This window comes from Limulus polyphemus, unplaced genomic scaffold (genome assembly GCF_000517525.1).
Source record: "Limulus polyphemus unplaced genomic scaffold, Limulus_polyphemus-2.1.2 Scaffold23, whole genome shotgun sequence".
In the NCBI taxonomy this organism is placed as follows: Eukaryota; Metazoa; Arthropoda; class Merostomata; order Xiphosura; family Limulidae; genus Limulus; species Limulus polyphemus.
In genome coordinates this window covers 693690-706663 of record NW_013665633.1, presented here as the reverse complement: position 1 = coordinate 706663, position 12974 = coordinate 693690, and the positions used below count along the sequence as shown (strand labels likewise).

Here is a 12974-nt window from a genome sequence, read left to right as displayed (position 1 = left end):
ATGTAAAATATATATATATATATATATATATAGACACACATATATATATAGAGAGAGAGAGAGATAGTACAACACCTCTACAACATCAGATAGAGGAAAAAAAAAAAAGTTAATTTGAGAACTCTCATTTTATAAAAAGATAAAGGTCAATGCTGATGGAAACCAACTAGAAAAAATAAAAACAAAGCTATTCAATTCTATACCAAGTTTTACAGCTGTGAAAAATAAGTAATACAAAATCTCTAAACATTAACTGAAGAAACAAAACAATTACTCAATTCAATAGCTCCATCACAGTATACTAACTTTTTTCTTTGAAGATAAAAAAAATTACAAAATTCTCAATAAAGTATAAACATTCAAAGCTCCAGGCATAAAAACACAAAATACTAATTTACAGCTCACCACATAAGACATCTTCAATTAAAACAACAAAATACATTTACTGCAACATCAATTTCAGGTGACAAAACAAAAAACAGACACACACACAGACAATTTAAATACTCTAATATGGGTATTACAGTATCTTACCATACTTTTACAGAATAAGAATTTTAAAGACCTAACAGAAGAGTATAGCATTTTAAAAATTTGTTAATTTTTCATCAAAAAGAAAAGCTGAAAAAATTACTGTAATACATAAAATATAAAACTTCCATTTCAATACAAAACTAATTACAAACTGAAGTATTATTAATGGTAATTTGATAAGTGAGATGCCAAGGTGTGTGTAGTTTTATATACAGTGTATTTTCCCATTGCCAACAAGCTTGTATAACCTACGAGCTAATAGAAACCTAAAAATTATAAATGTGTGTAATAAACAATGACAAAAATGTGTCTTGGGTGATCTTTGCCTAATACAAGGAAGAGTATGAAGTACTGTAAATTAATCAACAGTTGGTGGTATTTAACCTTTAATAAACAAACAATATATTCCTTAGGTTCTTGTTTTTTAACTTAAGTCCATTCATGTCTTTAATCATTAATTCAAACAAATATTTTGTAAACTGGTACATTTATCCATGATCACTTATTTTTTACTGAAGACTGTATGACAATTCATAAATTACAACATCCCTCATTTTGAACACAAAATGATAAGTGACTACAATTCAATTTTAAGTTACTTACAAATGATTTATTCATTGCTTTTTTAACTTCATCAGATCCTTCTGCGTAAATTTTCTGGAAGAGTTCATTTAAAGCAGCTTCTCCCTCAGGTTTTTCAGTCTCTTCCTCTTTTTTTATGTCTAGAACTAGCTTATCCCAGTCTTTCTGATGTTGGGCAGATGAGGGATATACAGTAGGAGGACCTGCGCTAGCTGAATGATCTTATTTTGAAAAAAGATCCAAGGTTTTATTTAAAAGAATTCAAGCAGAATAAGATTAGTGTTCTTCATACTCTGGTAACAAATATACCTTTTGATATAACTAATAATAATTAAAAAACATTGTACAGAGCAACAGTATCATTACACTTTTGGTTTATTGCAGAAATTGCTTTAGCATACTTCAAGAATATAATACTTCATTGAAATCATAATCAAACTGACTACGGTTGTGTAAAAAACTCATTATCAAAAACGTTTCATTGAAGTTTTCCTGTTGGCATACTGGCAGCTTATTACCCTATAAAATTAAAATGATTTTAGTAAAAGTTATTGTCATTAAAGTTTCCAAACACATGACTTGTGTACACAGTTCCCACACCTTGGGCAAAATGAATTTCCTAGACTTATCCATGACCTTTCTCTGACCAAAACACATTATTCTTTGACTATATGATCATTGCTTGTAATGTATCATTGAACTATAATAATAACTGAAATTAGAAAACATTATTCATGTACTGTTAAATAAAGACAAGACAGGCTATATGTAAGAGTCACATTTTACTTAAAATCTCATCTTGCAAAGTTTCAGTATCATTGGTTACACCATTCTCAAATTATTAATACTTTATCAGGACATAGATAACAAAGATAGTTTATGAGTGCATACCAAACACATCTTTAAAATTTCAATTTAAATCACAAAAACAAAATTATACATTTTAAGATTTGTGATTATTACTTTTGACTTTTAGTTTTACTTTTACTGTTATAAAATGGGATATTATTTAGCAAGTATGCTTCTTATATGTCAAATATTTATCAAAGCAATATTTTCTGATGTGTATACAAGCACAAAAATGTGCAAGATTTCCAGCTGCTACCCATATATTGTAGTGAACTCATACTTCCAATGCCTATAAAACAACTGCACACATTACCAAAATCATCCAGTGATCCACAACACATTGTATTATTTTAGCACATACTTTGAAACTGTGTATATCAAGTTCACCTATACCAAAAGTGTGACTATATATGTATTGATTGATCATGTTACCTAAAATATTTTCTAGTTTATGCAAGTTTTGAATATTCAAAGATCACCAGGCTATACTTACAAATAATTAAGTTATAAATTCTAATTACACATACAGGAGACTTCATACATGAAATCAACCCTTCTGATAAAACATCTACAATATTTATAACTGCAGTATAATACTACACCATCACAATGCACAATCATACTGGAACAGCCATAAATGTTACTGCACACAAACATGTTTGTCATTGACAGTAATATTGCATAATAGTATCACGCTACTCAAGTTTTTCATTTCATTTTTACATACTGTTGCTCATCACATTAAATAAAAATTGCTACTAAATCAAACTTTTACTATAAGTATTCACATTATATCTTAGAATTATTTAACAGAATCAAAACATAGTGCCATAAATGGTAGATTGTTCCCAACTCGTCAAAAATACAAGCAATTATCTTTCACAGAAGCCTTAACAAGAAGTACCCGCACCTCAAAAAGTTCCAACTTAAACTATATGATATACCCATAACATTTTCCACAAACACTATATTCTCAGGTGTAACATCTACCATGCTTCTCATATTCAAAGTATTCATCAGACTTCTTATGGAGTATGGCTCTATGATAACCTGTAACATGCACAAACATACAGCTACAGCTACTCCAGAACTGCACTACTCAAATTGCACTACATCTATCACAGTACACTCCAACATGTTATGTTGAAAAATCCTCCAGTATCCTTTCATTCAAAAGGATTCGTAAAATTTGCCAATAAATTTTATGAGAAAGCCAAAAGACGTAACTCACTCAAAATGCAATTGCCTACATCATAGCCATACCAGCCTCTTGGCAAAAAATACATATCACCTTACAACATATTCCACAATACATAACTTAGACCTCCTGGATGTTAAACTTACACCAGCACATATGATATTTAGTTTATGTTACTAATTTATTTTCTCTTAGGAATTTTATTGTTTCAGATCAAGCCTGAATACATAAAATCTCCTATCCAAATCTTGGGCACTGGTCAAGTTGAACATTCAGCACTCGATCAGTGAAAGTGGTTTCTAGGGGTACTTCCATTTCCCCCCTACGCAAAAATAAATAAAACTAAATGACCAGCATTTATAGTCACCCTGAAAATGTAAACGTTTGTTAAATGTCCATCGACCCTCCATCAGCAGGGCCTTGCTTCTTTTACTTCTATCAAGACAAATAATTAGTATAATAATATTAATTTGTCAAGATAAATATTTTTTTATCCAAATAACTGCTATGTTCAACTGAACAGATTTTTTTTATTGTAATATGGTCTTGGATTCAGACACAATGACAAACACACTTCTCGTACTTGACAGCATTAACACTACACAATCTCCTAAATAATCAATATCTTGACCTCAAGAACATACAACGTTCTGGAAGCCTAAAACTATTAATTCAATTCTGTCAAGATGCACATGTTCATCTTTACTTTCAGTCTTTATTCTTTCCTGTATCTAGCATCTTGTTTGCTGCTTAAAAAAACAGTACATTTTCCTAATACGTCACTCAGATGCATTGGATTACGGATTATTAGGTAAATTTCATTAATTCATGATGTACTCAGGCATTCACTGGCACAAATTCAAATGTTTCTATAATGATTCATGGATAACAAATGGCACCGTATTCTCTGAAACTCTTACAAGCACTATATTACTAGTTACTGTCAATGTAACATTCTATATTTCAACATCTTTTTCTTTTTACCTCATTTTTTTTCCAAAACTTGTCGTTATCTCCAAATTAACAACATTATACATTGCTTTATAAGTTTTCTTAACTGTCATTGGTGACATTCTACCTATCCCATGGAGATAGTGTCTGTCAATGACTCCTGTTCAAGCTGTATTATGCATTATCACATCATGTGCTATAGGCAATGCTTAGTGATGTATATTTTGTTTTCTGATTAATTAAAACAAAGTTACTAAAAAATCATTATTCTATATGATTATTATAGTTATTTTTGGTAATTAACTGAATAGACATACGCACAGATATGAAATAAAACTCCCTAAAACTATGTAAATTTGTTATATCTTTGAACTGCCAAAACAATCAAATCTTTTCAACACAGATATGTCAATGACACATTCCTTCTATGACTAGTCATGCAGACTGTTTTATTAATGCACCAAAATCTTTAAGATCAAAATAACTTATTTAATGGAAAGAGCCTATCTCTAAATAATAGTTTGTCAGGAGCTTTTAAGGCTGTAATAAAACGATCCTCCATGAAAAACAAAATGAAGTATGATAAAGTGGGAATCTAGCTACTGTATAATCTATTACAGTTAACAGTAAACAAAAAGACTGATATAGAAAAAAACAATGTGTATGCATAAAATATGCTTATTGATGTGCTAAATGCATTAGAATTAACCTTTATGCAATTTTTGAATGCTACTGATAACTTATATTTTCGTCATCCATGTTTTAGAAGCACCACTGAATCACAAGAAATTCAACTATTTCTCTCAATTTTTGCTTGTAAAATAAAATTCCTTGATGTTTCCTTGGCTGGGAATGCAAAATATAAAATACACTGACTTTTTCCGGTTTCTCTGATGTGTAGAAAGTATGTATATTATTAAAGTATTCATCATTATTTTGTTTATTCATAAAGTAATACATCTTATTTCACTGAAGGATTTGTCATTTTTCCTAACATTTACAAGTCACTAAATCTGTATATTTAGCTATATTTGTTTGAGTCATAGACAAAGTAAAAATATCTTTAAGTGAAATGGATGGACCATTTCTCTGTTTAGTATCCTCTGTAGATTTCACTTACTCATGTAAAGTTAAGCAATTATTATTTTATTTCTACCTATTAATAGTTAATAAATTAAATAGAAAACGTACCATTATGTGTCCAACTTTATTAAAATGTGTATGGGCATGCTCAAACTCATTTTGGCTTGACTACACTACTGGTTGTAACCACCTTTGTAAAAATATGTTTTTCTCATAAATATCATAATTTTGTAAAATAATGTTACAGCTATAGCAATTTTCACTTTGGACACAAAAACACAGTTCTGTAATTTAAAATTTGATTATATTTCTTGAAAATGCTATCAGTAAGTTATGATAAAAACAGCTACCTTGAGGGATTTGTTTCAATTTTCTTGTTTCTTCAGTCTTTTCTAGTGCCGTCCATCGGATACCTTCTGCTTTTTTCATTTTGATTTCAATCTAGAAACACAAACAAATATGTATTAACTAGTAGAACGTGTTTAAATTCAACAAAATATGGAGTTGTGGTATTTCACTCAATTAATTAACGTTTTTTTTCTTACTACACACAAACGAATATCTGGCCATTATGATGTGCTCTTTTTAAAAGTTCATTTAAAACTAAAAATCATCTCTGGCAATGTTGATACTGTGAGTACTCACCCCACCTTCAAAGGATTTAATTAATCATCCACATTTTTTTGCAATTATTAACAGAATTCTCAGAACTCAACAAAACATTGAATTTGTAAACAAAATTTTAGCAAATTATACAGAAAACCTATTCAAAGCTCGGATAAAAACGAAACATGTGCAAACATGTTTATTGCAAATGCATATTCTTTAAAACATAAAAATATAACATTTTTTGTTACCATAAAATGACATAAGCATTACAGGAAAATAAGCTTTTAAAAAATAATTTTGATGATAAAGCATTACACAAAAAAATTATGATTTAAAAATGTTGCAGTAGAAAAGGGATTTTGTTTTTAATTTTTGAAACATGTACACACGAATATTAATGTGCATCCAGAAGAGGATCTCTTAGTAGACCTTACACATGTGCATACAATTGTTTTTGTGTATTTCTTTCTCTTTTCTTCTTCTTCATATTCATACACATTGGACAGACATCCATTTTCCAAAATTATATTATTGTAAGATTTCTTAAACTAAATACATGATGTTCAGTGGTATTATAAACAGAAACTTAAGTTTTTCTTCAAATTAACTTTATTCAGAAATATATTAAAATTATTTAGAGATAAAACACAAATATTAAAAATAATAAAATATATGTTATAATATCTATTTTTTATTCTACCCATGTACATGCAAAATTTGTTAAGAGTAAATTAAAATGTGCAAAACCATCGGGCTAACATGCTTAGTTTTTTTATATAAAGAACTTTTGATTGTTACTACTGATATAATAATCTATTAACATTTACTACAAACTAACATTTACTAAAAAATCTTACTACATACAGAGACCTGTTAAAATACGATGTACTTTTACATTTATGTCCCACTTTGTATGGTTTTTTTTAAATATCAAAATAAGAGCATTATGTTTTTAGCATGATGTCACTCCCACACTAAGTTCTGTATGAAAGCTTAGAAGGTAGTGTCATTAATGCATACCAAAAAAAATCTCGAGTCATTCCAGTAGTTTAAGTTGTGCGTGGGCTCTCAGTAGAGAGAGAAAGTTAAACATAGAAATATTACTTACTTTAGAAGGAAGAAGTTTCCATGAACTTTTGGATGGCACAATCTCATGAGATAATTCAAGTTCAAGATTATAATCTGTTCCACCAGGGAGTTTTATTGAACAACTAAGCTGCAAGAGAATATACGTATAAACAAAAACAGTATTTTTTCCAAAACAAAAGATGAAAAAAAGCAACTGGTTGGCTATGTTCTACTAATAAATTCAATTTCATTTTGCCCATTTTGTGGTGTAAGAGCCACTATTTCTCCCCTCTGTGTATTTGTGTAATGCGTGCATGCATACATGTGACCTACAAAATTAACTTGAATTGCACATTATGCACATATGGGTTACATGGCCAGGTGTGAAACCCACAGGAAACAGTTACAACCAGCTAGTAGCACCTGCCACCACAGCAATCTTGTTCAGATCTGAATGGAATAATAAGATTGACTGTTACTTTTAGAACATGCCCACAGCTGCACCACTTTGATACACAACCCAACATGCTAACCACTGAGACAGACTCAACACATCGGGATCTAATTCCCCGAAGAAAATATATAAAACCTTTTACTGTCTTTCCATTTTTTCTATTTCAAAAATAAAATAACATATTTGACATTTGTAACATAAATAAAAAGTGTACAAGTAGATTTATACAAAAATTATAATTATTACAATAATTTTTCAAAAAAATCAATGTAGTGTTTAAGCTAATAATATTGTGAAAAAATCATCTAAACTTTTGTGTCAATTTCTCAGTTTTTGAATGAATTTTACCAACTATCTTAGACCAATAATTTTTGTTTAATATATTAATTACTTACAACTGAAATAACACTATAGAAAACATCTAATGCTCTTCAAAAGCATTTGAGATGTTTGATCTCTAAAATAAAAAATGTTGCAATGGACACTAAAAAACTTCAAGTCTGAAATTCAGCTAGCTGTAGCCTATATTTGCATCTCAATAGTTGATTTACTCCCAAACTCAATCTTAAACAATACTTTATATTAGAAAAAAAAAAAATAATATATATATATATATATATACATACAATTCTAAATCTACTTTTTAGAAAATTTAAATCATTGAAACAAATACCATTTCTAAGTAGTAAATATCTTAATTAAAACATGTACAAAAACTATTAAGCATTGTTACTCACAGTATCTTTTCCACTTACATATGAGTATGCATTCCCTTATAAAACGTTAATAATTAATGTAACTAAGCAAGTCTTGCCAGAATATGACTTATTACACATTAAAAGCATATGAAATGTCACATAAGCCTTCACATTTTCATAAACAATGAACTTAGAAATCTTAGTTTTTCCCATATTTCACACAAGGTTTAACAATAAAGTACACATAAAACAAACTAATTATATACTCGTGCTTACTCGGTTAGCTAGAAAGAAAACTCAAAATCATGTAAAATGCAGGTGAAGTAAACTCTATCATCACAAAGCAAGGAGACTGTGAATTGTACTTAACATACAAAATATTAAGAATGACTACAAGAAATGCAATGTGTCTAGTTTTTTTGTTGTTGTTTTTTACAGATGTAAAAAATGCCCTTTTGAAATAACAACACATTATGATTTAAAAATGTTGTGTTCTGTATGATGTGACAAGACAATCTTAAGTTTGCTTAATTATTAACTACATGAGCTAATCCAGGCTTCTGTCAGTTGTTGTAGGGTGCAGGAAAGATAGTTAATGAAATGTGTAAATGACAACAATGTATGTTTGTAACAACAACAAATATACATACATGCCTGATAACTTTACATTACTTTTAATAAGAAATGTTAAATAAACTATGATTGTGAGATAAATAAAGATCTTTCCAGAAACTTTATATTTTAGTAAAATAGAAGGGGCATTTTTTATCTCATAATTGTGCCAGAGTAAAACATTTGTATATGCTATATTTTAGGAAACTCAGACAATCAGAACAATTGCAACATGTGCATTTTATGCTTGTGGTGTTCGTTTTCAAATCATTTATGATTAGCAAAGCTTTATTTACTCAAATTAAAAGTTTGTACATATATATAAGATTATCACTGCCGGTAATTACTACAATGAAAATCAACAGCTTAAAGCTTACTATCAAGCTAAGAACATAAGAAAAGACAAAGTAAAGTAAGCCATTTAGCCAACCAACTAAAACAATGCAACCAAGTTAAATGTATCTCTTTACATCCTTATCCATATTAAAACAAAACTCTTTAAGTAATTCAAATAAATTGCATATACACCACATTATAAAACTATTCCACTGACTAACAACTCTATTTAAGAAAGTCTGCATATAAGCATCCAAAACTTAAACCTATTAGCATTTATGGTTGTCTTTTCAAATTTCACATTTTGCCACTCAAACAGACCATCCACATGAAAAATGCCCATTCTCTAATAATTTTGAACACCAAAAGCAAGATACATGTTCTTTTAACCTCTGGACTAAAAAGTTCAAAACTTTAAGCTACAAAATTTTAAGCCTATACTTATAGCTTAAATTATTTAAATAACTTATTATTTCAGTTGTTTATATTTGCATTCTTTCCAGCACAATGATATCCTTCCAGTTGTGAGAGGTTCAGAAATAACAGCACAGAAAAAAATCTAATGCTCTTAAAGTGTATTTTAATTAAAATTTTTACTTAACATAGAAGTAAAAATCAAATAAAAGCTGACCTCACCAAAAATTAAAGATGCTGCAATGGATAGAAAACACTTCAAGGCAGAAATTCAACTAGCTTCAACATACATTTGCATCTCAATACAGTTAAATTGCTGCAGGTCTCATGAACGTATACTACAACCTTCACCCTGTTAAGTAAAACACTTCTCTAAAAAGAACCAAGAACTTTATTTTTTCTTTTTGGCACAACGATTAACACTCACTGAAATCTTTAAAGTTTTATCAACAATCACATCTAAATCCTCTTTGCCTATCACAACAAAGCTCCCCTTTCACACAAAAAAAAACAAAACAAGTATTCTCCCAATTTTCACACCCAATTTTACTTTCTTAACATTAAAACTCATATTCCAACTTCTGGTAGTCACTAAAACTGTCAAGGTCTTCTGAATGACAGACATATTCTCAATGGTATCAGCTGTTCCTACCATCTTAATATTAACCTTTATTGAATTTCAAAACATTTTTATCCAAAAAGTTCTCTAAATCAAAAATATGATCAATAACAAAGGTATCAAAGTAAATGCCCTAAAGAATCCTATTAATTACATCTTACTAAACAGAAAAATGACTATTCATCACCACTCTGCTTTCTACCTCTTCACTAATTTTCTATTTATGTTTAACTTTTCTGCCAATTTAAATTTGCATTTACTGTATCTATTAAAATATATTTATATAGCTTACTGTCAGAAGCCTTAATTCATGTACTAAATGTGTTTTTTGTTTAGAATAGAAAATATAATACCTAGTAAATTAAAACTGTTTCCAAAATCCAGTAACATTTGAAACACTGAATCATAACTATTTGTTACACTGCTGTCAAATATGTAATTCCATACAACTTCACACTAAAGTATGTAACATACAAACCAACAGCTTTCCAATCACTGAAGATTAATTTATAATACAGAACAAGTTTTTTGTTGTTTTTTTTTCTTTCTTAATAGTACAGCTTACAGTCATACTGCAAGATACAGGTCAATAGGAGACAATCTTACTAACAAAAAGCTTATAAGCAAGAAAATTTAACTCTTTTCTTTCACTTCTAAATTCTTCATTTTGCAAAATAATGTTGAGATTTGAAATACAAGCATCATAGTGGTTTTTTTCTTACTATGATACATGTTTTAATATAAAATTAAACATAAAAGTCCAGATTACAAGAAAAATATCTGTAATAGTAATTTTAGATTTTATCACAATGATATGGTTTAGGCTTACTTCTTACGTAAGTAAGTAAAAAATAGAGTAGACTGCAAAAGGTTAAAGTCAATGCAAGAACACAGTATATAACTGACTTAAACATAGTTAACAATAAGCACTCACATTTCCTTTCACTTTTGTGTACAAATCTAAACTCAAACTCTTCATTTCAGAGAAAATGACATGAACTTACATCTTCTGGGAGAAAAACAATCTTCACATCATCGTCCTTCAGATTTTTCAGCAGAATAGTAATAACCACATGACTTTCTGTCTGATACCATTCGTACCTTTTGGAAAAAACATTAAAATTAGTTCATTGGTATTTCATAACATGGAAAGTAGTTAATGTCTCTGCAACAATGACAAAAATTATACTTGTGTGTAAAGTACACAACACAAACTATTGTACTATTAAACCATTGTTCATCTTACCTTTACAAGTCTGCAACAAACAACAGAACTGTACTTGTAAACTTTCAGTACTAGAATAGTTCCTTTATTATACAAATTCAGTGAAAAAAACTGCATTAAAACACAAAAAGAAATTAATTAATTAGCTGCAGAAAAACAATTACAGTTATTACAGATCAAAGAAATCACCATAATTTATGTTATTCACACAAACTGCACACAGACCATGATTGAACTACAAAACACAGAAAAAACAATTTACATAAAACTACATAAAGACTATGGCGGGTTGACCATAATGGTTGAAGTCTACGGAAATAATTAACTTAATTTTATATAAACACAGGTTTTTAAAATGTATAAATAAACAACTGATAATATCAGCCTTTATTTTTTCTTACTTAGGGAAAAATGTATTCAAATAGTTTTTCTTGATATCCATAAAATGTAGATATATAACACACAAACAATTATTTCAGGGGTTGAGGTTGTAGTAATAAACTCTTAACACTAATATTCATTAGTCATTTATATTACCATTTTAATGTATTTGTTTTTGTATTCTTTATGTTGAATCAGAAAAGAAACATATATAAAATACATGCAAGATATAATTAAGTGCAAAAGAAAGAAATAGGAAAAAAAGAATTTCAGCAGCAAGCACTGTCATAAATTGTTTATGAATAAACACAAACACAGCTCATCACAGTCATTAGTTACAAATATGCTGCTTATGCATACGTTTGGAGCATATATATATACTACATAGCAAAATCAGTCTTAATATAAGCCATGGTGTTATGTATAACCTATCACATAGAGTTTCTATCATATTACACGCAACACGACTCAGAAAAGAGATGCTTTTCAAAGACTCTAATGGTATGCTCTAAAATTAAAAGAATGAAATACAATTTTTTTCTAGCTTTTTTTTTTCTGTCAATTCCTAAACTGTAAACATCCTTAGTAAGTCATATACATATCAATGCAAAAACTGTGTTGAGTGATAAATTTGTAGCTAGAAACACATTAATGTATACTAGGAAATTACTTCTCAGAAATCCATATATATATATATATATATTCTAAATATAAGAATATATAAGGGAGTTCAGGAGCCACACATCTTAGATTTATTTTTAACTTAACTACAATTTGTATATAAAGGCGCAGTTGAAGAGAGAAGGCATTGAAAAGTTAAGCCCTTATAGATTTCTGAAAGTTTTTTAATATTAACATTAATAATAACTAGATATAGTAAGATTGGTAAATTAAAGTAAGTAAAAGTTTTAAGTTAGAGTTTAATGGTGTAAATTTTACTACAATGATAAATTAGGCTTAGTATGTGTAACGGTACTTTATGCTTAGGTATATTTCAACTTACTGGTATATCGTAAAACAGGATAAATACATTGCTTTATTAAATAAGTACATTCCAAAAACTAGTTTATTGTCTCTTGGTGTTTTAAAAATTAACTTGTTTACTTGAACTTAGATCCATTAGTTTAAATTCAGCTTATAGATAAATCAGGCTAAAAATATTTCATTATTAACGTTACATATATTGTTCTAATAACTTATTAAGTTCTATTTCTAAGTTATTTATAGTTAAAGATAAACTTTATTACTTTGATGTGAAGAGTAATTATTAATAAAAATAACTGGGTCTTAAACATTAGGCTTAACAGTAACAGTGTTAACAATAGGCTATAAGTATTGTTACGTCTCCGTGTGTTAATTGA

General features: G+C 28.7%; 1 protein-coding gene across 4 annotated transcripts in view; it reads right to left on the bottom strand.

Moving 5' to 3' along the window:
• LOC106458622 (protein SGT1 homolog) overlaps positions 1–12974 on the bottom strand; it is a 30418-nt gene that overhangs the window by 8637 nt on the left and 8807 nt on the right. For all 4 annotated transcript variants that reach the window (XM_013918149.2, XM_022385090.1, XM_022385095.1 and 1 more), the window contains exons 3-6: positions 11012–11108; positions 6915–7022; positions 5548–5638; positions 1138–1337 (exon numbers count right to left, since the gene is read on the bottom strand). In XM_013918149.2, the coding sequence (XP_013773603.1) occupies positions 1138–1337; positions 5548–5638; positions 6915–7022; positions 11012–11108 (496 nt within the window). The remainder of the gene's footprint in view (positions 1–1137; positions 1338–5547; positions 5639–6914; positions 7023–11011; positions 11109–12974) is intronic.